Raw genomic sequence first — 13,337 nt, forward strand, 5'->3', positions numbered from 1 at the left:
GTCTTATTTAAAAAAAATATGAAAAAAATTAAAAAGATAATTCACACATAAATTATTAATCATGTTTTATCATCTAACAACAATGAAAATACTAATTATAAAAAAAATTTATATAAGACGGACACATAAAATATTAATCATGTTTTTTTTTGAACGGAGAGAGTAATTGCTAACCTCACCTCAGCTCCAGCTCTGCTAGCATGTACTACTGAGCATGCAGTGACACGGACGTTACGTGGCACAGTACAGTTCTTTGTTTGACGAGATGATGACCCCCAGTTGCATGCCATGTGCTGAGGAACAATCTACTCTACCTGCCGTCGTCGAATTCCGATGGCGCCCAGCATACACATCAGCCACCAGATTTGTTCCATCTCTCTTCCTCGCTAAATTAAAAATAAACAGACGAAACTGTGGATCCCAATAATAAAAACGATAAAATTTCTGTCACTAACGAAACAAACAGGACAGAGATAAGAAAATTTTAATCAGGCCGGGTCAGGTCAATCTCTAAATCAAATTTAAACTATTTTAATTTCTCCTCCACGATTAGCTCAATGCGTCGTCGTCGTCACCTCGACAAGTTATTAATGGCCGCTTCCATAGTCCGGCCACGAGACGCCACCCAGGGCCCCACCTCCTCCTCCTCCCGTGACGTCACCCTCCCCCATGTGCTCTCGTCGTCTCCCCCCTCTCCAGCTTATATATACACCCCCTTCTCCGGATCGACGGCGAGGTGAGAGACAGCGCGCGCCACCGCCGCCGCCGCCGCTATTTTCGTGTTTTTTGATTTCACGGTGCGCGCGGTGGCCGGCCGGAGATGCAGGCGGTGGCGGCGGCGGCGGGGATGATGCGGCGGGGGAGCCTGACGATAGACCCGGCGGGGGAGGAGGAGGCGCCGGCCGAGAGGGTGGGGCGGCTGGTGCGGGAGAGCCCCGTGGTGGTGTTCGCGCGGCGGGGGTGCTACATGGCGCACGTCATGAGGCGCCTCCTCGCCGCCGTCGGCGCGCACGCCACCGTCATCGAGCTGGAGGGCGGCGCGGCGGAGGAGGAGGAGGCGGCGCTGGGCGGCGGCGCCGCGCTCCCCGCGCTCTTCGTCGGCGGCGACCCCGTCGGCGGCCTCGAGGGCCTCATGGGCCTCCACCTCAGCGGCCGCCTCGTCCCGCGCCTCAGAGAGGTCGGCGCCCTCTGCACCTAGCCCGCGGGGCCGCCACGTGTCCCATCGTCGTCTTCCTCCGTCCTATCCTCTCTACCATGGCTTAGCTCCATGCCTTCCATGTACATAAGCTGGGTTATCTCCGCCATTTCAGAAATCTAGAGGGGGTGGGGTGAAAAATTCCACGCCGAAATAATACTAAATTTTGTTTGGGCTCATGTGTTCTTCTGGAAATCAAAGGGGTTTGTGAGAAAATTCCTGGATCTAAATGTGATTATTAAACAGTACTACTAGTTCAATGTTTATCTTTTTACTGTTTTTATTATTTCAACCTTTTTTTTAACAGCAGCTTCTGGCTGGTAGTGTTACACCCATGCATGCATGGCATGCATATCTCTCGGTTAAATTAAGTATGGGAGTACCTATACATCTTTCGAAAGATTTTTATAATCGTATCACACAGATTTTTAATCTTTGTATTAAAATTCGATAGATATAATAAAAAGCAAAAAGCAATTAAGAAACACCATAATGAACATTAAATTACCATATCCTCAAGAAAAAGACCAAATCAAATACAAAATTTAAAATTTACATGTGAAGATTCAAAAATTACAGTGTAACTTACAAAAGTTACAGTGTAAGTTTTATAAATTACACTGTAACTTACAAGAAAATGCACTGTAAATTTGAGTGAGAAAATCGAGTGAGAGATAAGAAAAAAATCTTTCGAGTGAGATATAGCAAAATCGATTAAGTATTCTCCTCTTCTGTTTTGTCCTGATGTGATGTGTTTTTGGTTTGGTGTAAATTAAATTACTACACATGACTGGCGTATAATCCCTACTTTGGAAGGCGATTATTTTATGGCAGCAAGATAACATATTTAAAGTGCTTGTGGTGGGGGTGGGTAATTAATGGAATTAGTATACGTCACCCCCCAAACTTAGAACCCTAATTAATGGCCGCTTGCTTTCCCTGCCAATGAATTTTCTCATGATCAAAACAACGTTCAATACAAACCAATTGGCAAAAGTAATTAAGCGATGATCTTGTTAATTTGATGTGATTAGTTGTCAGTAAGCTGCTTTTCCGCTCCTCTTGTTGTTAATTGTAATTAATTAATTAATTAAGATGTATGTATTCACGTTGCTTTTGGGAGAAGAAATTAATGGAAGAAGAAACGTAGAGTAAAGATCAGTTTAGGGTTGCTAACACTGCAAGGCAGGGCATTGCAAGGCAGAGTGAGATCGAGTTGATGCATATATTAATTTTTGTTTAATTTGCTCGATGCATGCATGCATCATGGCGTGGCGTGGCACGTGCCCTGCTGCTTAATTCCCGGCTATGAAAAAAATAAGGAAAAAAATAAAAGTATAAAGGCACCCACAATGGTTATCTATAGGCTCTCTACAAGAGATCCATGTCAGCATATTTTACTACTTGGAAGAGATTAAATAAAGAGAGAGCAAAACTATCTACTAACTTGAAGACAGTCTATAGAGAAAAACGGGACAATGTATTAGAGAACTATAGATACCCATATAGACATACCATTGAGGTGGTTTACTATTAATCTAGTCTATTGCTGAGATGTACATGTTTTATAGAGAGCAACTTACTTTATCATTGTGGGTGATCTAATAATAGGCACGAAATTTCATGTGCCGATCGATGCGTGCATGCATCCATCGGGACATGCAGCTGCAGCACACGATCCCACACTGTTCACCCGTGTACGCTATTTAAGCTTCGAATCAATCAATATATTCAATAATCAGTCAGGTAAAGCTGATTATTATTCGTTCATTACATATATACCTATAAAATTTGAAGTTTTCATGCGACGTGGCTGAATTGAGGAATTACTCTCTCCGTTTCACGATGTAAGTCATTCTAGCATTTTTCACATTTATATTGATGTTAATAAATCTAGACATATATATATATATATATATATATATATATATATATATATATATATATATATATATATATATATATATATATATATATATATATATATATATATATATATATATATATATATATATATACATATATAGATTAATTAACATCAATATGAATGTGGGAAATGCTAGAATGACTTATATCGTGAAACGGAGGAAGTAATTTTTTGAAGCTACCATACCTAGCTAGCTAACCAAAAAATGATTCAGCTTGACAAGAATTTCAAACGTGGTATGTACCAGTAAGGATTGTATGTAGTTTGACATATGTAATAGTTGTCACTGATATGTGGGTTTACTTGTTAGCCACTGCTACTTTAGATATAGTATGACAGAGGATCCGTGTCAATGTATATGCAAGAGATGCTTTAGCCTCGATACTTGGGCAGTTAAACTAGATTTGGTTATTTTTTGAAGTTGATATCAGACTGAAGTAATCATCGTCACACTTTAGACAAAATTAATATTATTACTAGTATTGTTTACCCTATAAGATTAATTGATACTTATGCAATACTTTAGGAATTATGTTCCTATGGTTACAACATGTCCAATTTTCTTCGAGTATTCTTGCATACTTTTTTTTAAAAGAAACGTCTATAAAGTTTATAGACACTTATAATATGTGTACACTCACTCATATGAATACAAAATATGCACACCTTATATAAGCACCTCTAAAATATTGACTTGAGTTTGCACACGTGGCGCCTACGTGGCAATCCAGTCAGCAAATAAAAAAAAGAATGCCTCCCTTGGGCCCACCTGTAATACCCCTCTCTCTCTCCCCCCGGTCACACTCTCTCTCTCTCCCGTGTGCACGCGCAGGCAGGCGGCTCCGGGGTAACCATAGCTAAAACTTTTCTCTTACCCGGATTCCTAGGAACCCCCATAGCTGCATGTAGCTTCGCCCCTGGGCAGAGGTCGACGAGGCGCCGACACGGTCCTGTTCGCACGACTGCCTCCTCACGGACCACTCGTGCATCGGCTCGCCGCCGCGGCTCCCAACGGTGGGGAGGTGGTTGCGGGAGTCGTAGAAGGGGCCGCGCCGGCTCCGTGGCGCGCGTGGAGGGGAGAGAGCAGAGAGCAGAGGAGAGGAGAGAGAGGAGTGCAGAGGAGAGGAGAGCACTGGCACGCCTCCATCTCCGTGGAGCTCGTCATGGGCTCGAGGCCGCCCCGGCGACCGCATCTTCTCCGACCACGACAAAGAGAGGATCGACTTCAACCAAGACGGACGAGGTCCGCTACCCGCCGCCTGGACAAGGTCCGTCTCCGCCACCCAACGACTGAGCAAGGCTCGTCTCCGCCGCCGGCCGCCTGGACGAAGTCCGCCACCGCCGCCCGGATGAGGTCCGCCTCCACCGCCGGCTGCCGACCGGACGAAGTCCGCCTCCGCCACCTGCTGCCGACCGGGCGAGGTCCGCCTCCGCCGCCTGTCGCTGGCTACTAGTCCAAGATCATGCGCAAGAGAGAGCAGGGGGGTTGAGGGATAAATCTGACAAGTGGGCCCAGGGAGTTATTTTGTTTTGTTTTGCTGACTGGATTGCCACGTTGGCGTCACGTGTGTGATTTCTAGTCAAAACCGCTCAAAATAGTGTTTAGGGGGGTTATTTGTCCGGTTTCAATAATTAAGGGTGTAAAATATCCGGTTTTTGAGTTTAGGGGTATAATCCGGTCGACCGCAATAGTTCGGCAGGGTAATTCGTACTTTTTTTTTCCTATTTTTTCTATTACTTTTATGGAAACAATATCGATACGGACAATAATTTTCTTACCCTTTTCACACCTTCAGATCAAATTCAGAGCGCTCACCCCCGGTGCTCAGGTTCTGTCGATTGAAAATGCAACGGTTGTTTACTTTTGCATCGGTCTAATTTCTTTTCAATTAAATTAATTGGTCATGTGTCATCCTTGTCAGCTTATATATGCAAACTTGTTTGTCGGCTAGCTTAATTAACTTGAATACTCCCTCCGTATATTAATGTTTGACGCCGTTGACTTTTCGACCAACGTTTGATCATTTGTTTTATTTAAAATTTTTGTGCAAATATGAAAATATTTATGTCATGCTTAAAAAACATTTGATGACGAATCAAGTCATAATAAAATAAATGATAATTACATAAAATTTTTAAATAAGACGAATGGTCAAACGTTGGATAAAAAGTTAACGACGTTATACATTAAAATAAAAATATGGAGGTAGGACATTATATTGTTTGCGTGCAAAGTCAATTTTATACGATTGTACTATATGCATGGACATATATATGTATACTACGTGACCGGTGAGATTCTCTCTGACTGTCATTAACTAGTACGTACGCATACATGTATATATAAAATTCATTTTTGAATATATGCATAGATAAATTCATAGTGGTGGCATCATCAATGCAATCTGCGAGTGATTATTTTAGCAGTTGAGTTCTTGTGCGTGATGAGATCTGATTCTGACATCGTTTCGTGCGTGCAGAGATCGCCAATGCTGTGTGCTAGCTTCAATAACCCTGGGGCGGTCTGGAATGTACATTTCCTTAATTACTTTTTTTTAGGGTGAATAGCTAATATGGTCACTCAAGTTTCGCTTCAGACTTAGTTTAGTCCTTGAGATTTCAAATCATCCAAACAAGTCCTCCAAATTAATCATTTGGGTTAATATAGTCCTTAGACCCAAAAAAAGTGCCACATGAGCATGCCAAGTCATCCTCGCATATAGCGGTATGAATGAAATGACCATTCTACCCTTATATACCATATAGAAAAGAAAGAAAAAACACAAACAGAAAAAATAACAGGTCAGCGACAATCGTAAATGATAATTCTAAAATGATCATACACGTGTGAAAACATTTATCTTTTTTTTCTTTCTTTTCTATGTGGTATATAAGGGTAGAATGGTTATTTCATTTATACCGCTGCATGTGAGGATGACTTGGCATGCTCACGTGGCACTTTTTGTGGGTCTAAGGATTATATTAACCCAAATAATTAATTTAGAGGACTTGTTTGGACGATTTGAAACTTAAAGGACTAAACTGAGTCCAAAGATAAACTTCAGGGACCATATTAGCTATTCACCCTTTTTTTTTATTTTATGTACGGTGCTTTGACAACTATATTAATATATTAAATTATTTAGTTAAGTAAAGTGAAAAGAGCATCATTGGATCTGCCATCAATATTGCATTAGTATATTTGTAGAAAAGACAAATAATCGATTCAAATAAATTTAAAAGTTAAATGAGTCATATATTAAAATGGAGTTCCTAATTACCAAAGCCTGACAATTAAGTGGTTAACCATGATGATTGTGTGCTCGCCTGCTCGGCCTTTGAGCAATTTTTGTCGTGAGCGAGGTCATTGATTGGCCCAGAAAAAAATAGGCCCAAGTTCAGATGGAACCCAACAGTAGTTGATGTGGGCCTCGTAGGATGGTCCAGTACTTCAGCTGGTTTGGGCCTGTGTTTGTGTAGACTTAATTGGGCCTCTTTTCTTTTCCCTACTTTATCAATTGGGCCTCTTGACTAGCTTCTCTCAAAATATCGTAGATTTGATTTTTGAGCAAGTTAATTTATTGCAGAAATCATCGCTCCACCAAAGCTGTAGTTAGCTTGCAAATGTTGTTTAACCGCGTATCAGATTATCTCAGAATCAAGCAGAGAAGGATACTCGAGCACATGAACATACTCAGGGGCGAAGCTACATGCAGCTATGGGGGTTCCTAGGCATCCGAGTAAGAGAAAAGTTTTAGCTATAATTACCCCATCTCCACCATATATGCACCCCCCTCATCCCAACAATGTGTACCCCCAAGCAAACCATCAGGCCGAGCAAAGGTAACAAGGCCAACAGAGAAGCGCACAACCATGAGGATTTTCTTGTGGTGCAGCATGTTTAGTTGACAAATTTGCCCTGCATAACAGCACTGTTAACTACTTCACGGTGAAACAGAATGCACTCGGTGGCCAGCCGCAGCCTATTAATCGTAGCAGGTAAGGGATGACGTCAAAAGAAAGTTTTGCAATTTGCTTTCATAGTTTCATTCCATTTTTTCGATAATTTCAAACGAAAAATTAAGCTGTTTTGTCTTTTTTTTTCTTCAGATGTTGATGTTGGACGAGTAGTTCTCCAGTTTTGGCCACCTATTGGTTGTGATTTTAATCTTTAACTTCTTCAGTACACTGCGCTGATAACTATCGTCATTGGGAATTCCCATTTTGGCAAGTAGTTTTATAATTTACCGCTAAGTTTTCGTTCTTATATCACTCGTTCATGTTAATGTAGATACTGAAATCAATGGTTTTAGTATTGTTTACCATAATGTTCTTTGATAAAACATGGTAGGTCATACATATATCATTTTCGAACATGGTAATATATTGCTACTATAGTGGTGCACCACCCTCTGTTTTGCTCTAGCTTCGCTACTGAACATACTTATTGAAAACCCACAAAGTATTCATTCCTCTTGATTGAATTGCAGAGACTTAGGGGTATGTCGTTTCTTTTGGTTAATACTATATGTTTATATGTTTTTATTAATGGGAACTGTTCACATCTTCGGCCTCCGTCAAAAGTCACACAACCATTAAGTTCTATTCTTTTTTTTTAAAAAAAAGGAATCATTAAGGTTATGGGACAAATCCACTTCTTGTGCAATGATAATCCGCTGAAATATTGGATAGAGATTCTATAATGAAAGTTTTATAAGAATTATTTCATCCAAAACGAAATAAAAGATCTCTGGCTACCGATTCTAAGAGTGCAACACCATTGTAAATAGTATCTTACTCATACTGTGAAAGCATAAAAAAACCAAGAGTGATGCAAGCTAAAAGACAAGAAGATAACATGCATTCTTTTAGATAATTCTGTGTAATTGAAAACTATATAGCTATGTGTTTTCTTGTTTAACCATGTATGCATTCACTTTGAATTTTTTTTAATAAAGGTATGCACTTTATTTTAGTTCTATATATCTGACTTAGCCTAATAGCCTTAGCCTTGGACTTTGAGGCTTGAGCACATCCTTTATTTTTATTTCGGACTTTTCATGGTACTGAATAACATTAGATATGTAATTTGTCACATATTTTTATCTGGTTTAAAATTTGAACTGAAGGGAGTATAGCCGTCAAAGTTATATGATGACCAAGGCTGATGAGCAACAATTAACTGATTAAATTGTGTCTCGTGCCGACGATGTCCTCCTTTTGTCGTGGAGCATATGCAAACATGCATGTACCACTACACCATCATCCGACATTCTTTCGGTTTCAATTAACAATTCGATTGTTTAAGTTGTTTGGTGTCTTTCGCTTGCTTGCTTCTGCCGATCGAGCTAGCTGCCATTCGGATCACCAATCCCTGCATGATAAACAATTAATTAATTCCTTAACCTTTTTCATCTGTGTGCCGACGATGGCCTGCTGGCCTAAGCTTAAATTACCAAGCCAACTACTGATACCAACAAATGATAAAATTAACCATATATCCGATTAATCCTAATATGGAGTTAATTAATTAGTTGTTGTTCTTAATTAGAGAAGTTGATTGATCAATGTAAGTCGTAGTGAAGTGCATAGTCCTACAGTAAACAAAGGCAGATCATATGATCGAGCAGCAAGCTGATAATAATGGCACGAATGATCTTTTGAGAAAAAAGAGAGGATAATAATGTCATGAACTATTGGACAAGGATACCGCAACACACGAGAAATGATAACGACATGGGTTTATGTACAGCTTGCCAATGCAACAACGACCAACGCATCGTGACATATATGTATGACATGGTCCATTATATCGTCGATCTGCTACAGGACAGCAAAATGAATCATGTCTTTACAAATATGGAAATATTCCTACATTAGATAATTAGTAGGGACAGACAAATTAATGTTCAATAAGCACATTTCAACGAACCAACCTGAAATGTAATAAATACTTCAACATATATGCTAATTATATTATTGGACCCTTCATGAACCATATGGTGGCTGATGGCTCAACATTTCAAAGATAAAAATGTCGTTGGTCTTCTAATATACACTACATTAATGTAGTAGTATATATCTTTTGGTGAGCGAAAGAGGAGAATTTTTTTTAGAATAATTATCAGGCCTTGGGTTAATTGATCAGGCAATAATCCCGCCTTCCCCTTAAAAAAACAAAATCTTGAACATTAAGGTTGCCACAGTCCTAGTTAACCATTATGCACCATCTCACCAGACCATATGAACAATGCAATGGTGTCGAAGGTGTTGATGGTGTAAGTTGGAAATGGGGAACAATCATTGGACCTAATAGAAAGCCAAAAAAAAACTAGAATGCCCTTAAACTTTGTTTTAACTTTAATGTATTTGTCCGTTATATTTTCAAACTCTAATATGCATTTGTCCCCCATTCCCTCAAATTTCAATGCATTGATTATCTAAAAACAAATTCTTTGTGGACAAATGAAAAAAAATGTATAAATAGCGCGCCATGCCATCCACCCATTGGATCTTTTTGAAAAAAAAAAGGAAGAAATTTATTTTTATCATCATAATACACAAAAAAACCAACATTGGATTCCAGACAATGGGGCCATGATCACTGTACCATAAGTCGATATCAATTGTTACATCCACTGTACCTGGCTACACCGAAGGAACATATTGGAAAAAGTAGCCCACGAGACCAACCTCTCAAGAAGGCTCCATCAACAACTTGCCAAAAATTTAGAAAACTCAATTCAATTTCACGGATCAATCATATTATATTCATGGACTATAAGAATATGTATCGGCCGTACAATGTTTTGGCGCAGTAGCTGTTTTGCTTTTTGGATCACCAGTACAAATCAAGAGCAGTTTATCAAATTAAGCAAAGTGAAGCTGACGTGGAACAATATTTGACCCATCTATCTATCTATCAAATCCCTTGCTTGTCTCCAAAGGAAACTAATTAGCAAAGATGAAAGAATAACCAAGCTATGCGTAGTTTAAAAGTTCACTTTTTTTGAGTGAAGGACATGCTAACCCACGGGTCTATAAACTGTTCATTTGCTGACATCTTCTTTTGTTTCTTTCTACATGTCCTGCATCCATCTATGCCTGCAGGGACCAACTTGCAGCTGCAGGTAGCTGGTTCAAATCCTCAGGTGATTTTGTTAGCTCATATTTTGGTAAATAATTCCATATGTACATAGTAGCACCTGCTCCACCATTTGAGTGGAGTGTCATATATAGGTGAAGTACTTGAATTACTCACTCCGTCCCAAAATAAGTGCAGCCGTGTAGTTCACCGGCTGCACTTATTTTAGGATGGAAGGAGTATATATTAAGCCTTATTGGGAAGATGATTTCCTCCTAATCCACAAGTTTTTTTTTTCACAAGTTTATATGTTATACCAGAGGATTTAGGTCTCTCTTGCAACATACGGATTTTGCAGGATTTTCACGGGCATTGAGCTGATAGGTGTGAAAATACTGTAAATTTACCATTCTTGAAAATGCGCCTCGGTGAATTTAGCACTGTCCTATTGTTGTTGACTTATCATCACACTAGAACAAATGTACTGGTTAGTGGGCTCAGTGGGTCATAGCTAGTTAAAACCCTCGTGTGGTTTTCTTTAGCCTGGAGTGGTAAAGAATTCCATAAATCCGTAGCAGCACCAGCTCCACCATTTGAATCTTATAGTCTAGAGAAAGACTTGGGGGCTTTTTTTAGGTCTAGATTTATTGGTTTAGACTTTTAAGTTACTTATAAGCTAATGGATTTAAAGTCCTAAGTTTAATGATAGAGTCATATATCTCTCTCACATAAGTCAAAAAAAAGTTTTTCCAACTTAGTTTTTGTCTTAATAGCGAAAGTAGCTTATGGCTTTAAAAAAGCCAAACGAAAAAATTACTTATTTGTTTAGCTTTAGCCTTAGATTTTTCGATTCATAACTGTCTTATAAGCCTAAACAAAGAAGGCCTTAGAGTTTTACTGTATAGCACAAGTTGGTGGGCTAGCTGGCTCGGCTTCAAGCCTCATCACCTCTTAATAAACATTGGTAGTTACTCCTCTCATATATATAGGTTTTAAGTACTTGCATAACAAGTCTTGCGAACACTATTTTTTGTTTTTGCGAACGCCTTGAATAACAAATCTTACTGAAGCCCTATTTTAAAACATGAGTTTCCCCCAATCCCTATATCAATGAACTGATTCATTTGATTTTTCACGGATTTCAGGATTCATGCCTCTTTTGGAACATAGGAATTTCGGAGGTTAAATTTTCATGGACATTGGACTTGTGTGTAAAAATGCTGTAAAATTTCTGTGTGCTTCAGAACAGACAGAGCTGGGTAACTTACCAATGTCCTGTCATTGTTGACTAGGACATACGTACTGGCTGGCTGGAGGGCCCAATATTGGGGCCTGAAATGAACAATGAGATGCCAATATGGAATTTCAATTTGTAGCTAGGAGTAGCACAAACTAGGGATGTGTGAAGTGAATCTGAAAAACCATAGGTGAAGCCGGACGATGGATGGATGTGCATGGGCATATGGTGGTGTGGCCCTGCAGAGATGAAAGGAAAGCATTGGGGTGCATGCAGAAGGCCAGGCCAGAGATGAGATTTTTGCTTTGGTAGGGGACCCAAGATCAGGCTTTAAATTTGGGGCTTTTGCAACAAAGTGTGGTTGTGCTCTTGTCGTTGGATGACCTAATCTGAGTAGCAGTACAAAGCCCCTGCCACACATGACACACACCAGGACAACCATAACTGCATCTGCATTGACATTGGCTTTAATTTTTCAGCTTGTTTTTACTTTTCCAGTTTGGCCGGTCTTCATCGAGCACAATTTACTCAGGAAAAAAGATGTGTATTCCAGCAAACATAATACTTTCTAGGAAAATGATATACATATGTCCTTATTGTCTAGCTACCGTATACGACCACGGCCACAATGGAAGGCTCAATCACTTGGACGATAAATGTCTCACTTCGGTAATAGAATCTGACATGTGCTGCTGACGTCGTAACAAAGTCGGACGTTGCGATCGTACGTATAGCAGCGTTCTACTTTCTAACATAGAGTTACAAGCCAGTAAATAAAAATTACTATAGAATTTCATCCCCGCTGAGCCACATCATCAATATATTTTTATTATTTATTGGATCAATTGGTCCCTCAAACATCCGCGGTTAGATTAGTTATTACGTCTATACAAATGGCTAATAAGGTCCAAACTAGAGGTTAGGTTCAGATGGATCTTCACCTCATTTTCGCCTTGTCTCACCTCGCAAATCTTAATTCCTCTAATGTTTTTAGCACAACTATTTTTTTATATGTTTATCAACCATCCTTAATTATCTATATATCCGGTCGTAATGCGCGGGGTTCATAGACCAACACATGTCTTTTCTGCACACTTTGTCCTCACTCGTGTGCACCCGGGAAGAATTTCCCGGTCGGTCACCCATCCCAAATTACTCCAGGCCAAGCACGCTTGTCCAGTGCCAGCACATGTGCCATGCTGTGTGACCACTCCGGGTCCACACCAGCCATGCACACCATGCCTGCGCAACTGCGATACACGCGCCCGTGAAACCACGAGAGTCGGCTCTGATACCATTTTCTTAACCCTAGAGTTATTTGAAAATCGGCTTCCGGAAAAGAAGTTGCAACTTGGCCACGTCCATGTATCCAGTGCCAGACTGCTCCCAGGCCGGGCCTGCTTATATAGGTCGTAGACTACCCTACTCTGGAATAACACAATGTCTTTTCTACACACTTTGTCCTCACTCGTGTGTACCCGGGAAGAATTTTCCGGTCGGTCACCCATCCCAAATTACTCCAAGCCAAGCACGCTTAACCCCGGAGTTCTTTGGAAATCGGCTTCCGGAAAAAAGTTGCAACTTATTGATATAAGTATTCTATTAATCCTATTAAGCCCTGGGCTGGGATGTCACACCATCTTTCTTATTCATGAAAAAAAAAATCATGTTTAAGCTCTAAAGGAGTATTAAATAACTTGTGAAGCCCCCAATCAACTTGAGGGGAGATTGAATGGTTGGAAGCTACTTGGGCACAACCTTTTAAAAATTTTCATGGAAGGAGAACATATATAAAATTTTGCATCAGGGTTCAAGCATGCATGCATGTCAATCTACTACTACTTCTGTACTACTTAGCTGTGAAATTCAATCAATGGGCCAATGATGTGTGTGT

General features: G+C 40.0%; 1 protein-coding gene across 1 annotated transcript; it reads left to right on the forward strand.

The window, feature by feature from the left end:
* Positions 1–735: 735 nt before the first annotated feature.
* On the forward strand, positions 736–1,455 carry LOC4327316 (monothiol glutaredoxin-S2-like). Its single transcript, NM_001409070.1, has one exon. The coding sequence runs from the start codon at positions 821–823 to the stop codon at positions 1,196–1,198; it is 378 nt and encodes a 125-aa protein (NP_001395999.1). The 5' UTR covers positions 736–820; the 3' UTR covers positions 1,199–1,455.
* Positions 1,456–13,337: the final 11,882 nt, after the last annotated feature.

The sequence above is a fragment of the Oryza sativa genome, chromosome 1, assembly GCF_034140825.1.
Source record: "Oryza sativa Japonica Group chromosome 1, ASM3414082v1".
Lineage (NCBI taxonomy): Eukaryota > Viridiplantae > Streptophyta > Magnoliopsida > Poales > Poaceae > Oryza > Oryza sativa.

What these genes read in the sequence shown, in the direction of transcription:
- LOC4327316 (NM_001409070.1), top strand. Translation starts at nt 821, where the DNA reads ATGCAGGCGGTGGCGGCGGCGGCGGGGATGATGCGGCGGGGGAGCCTG.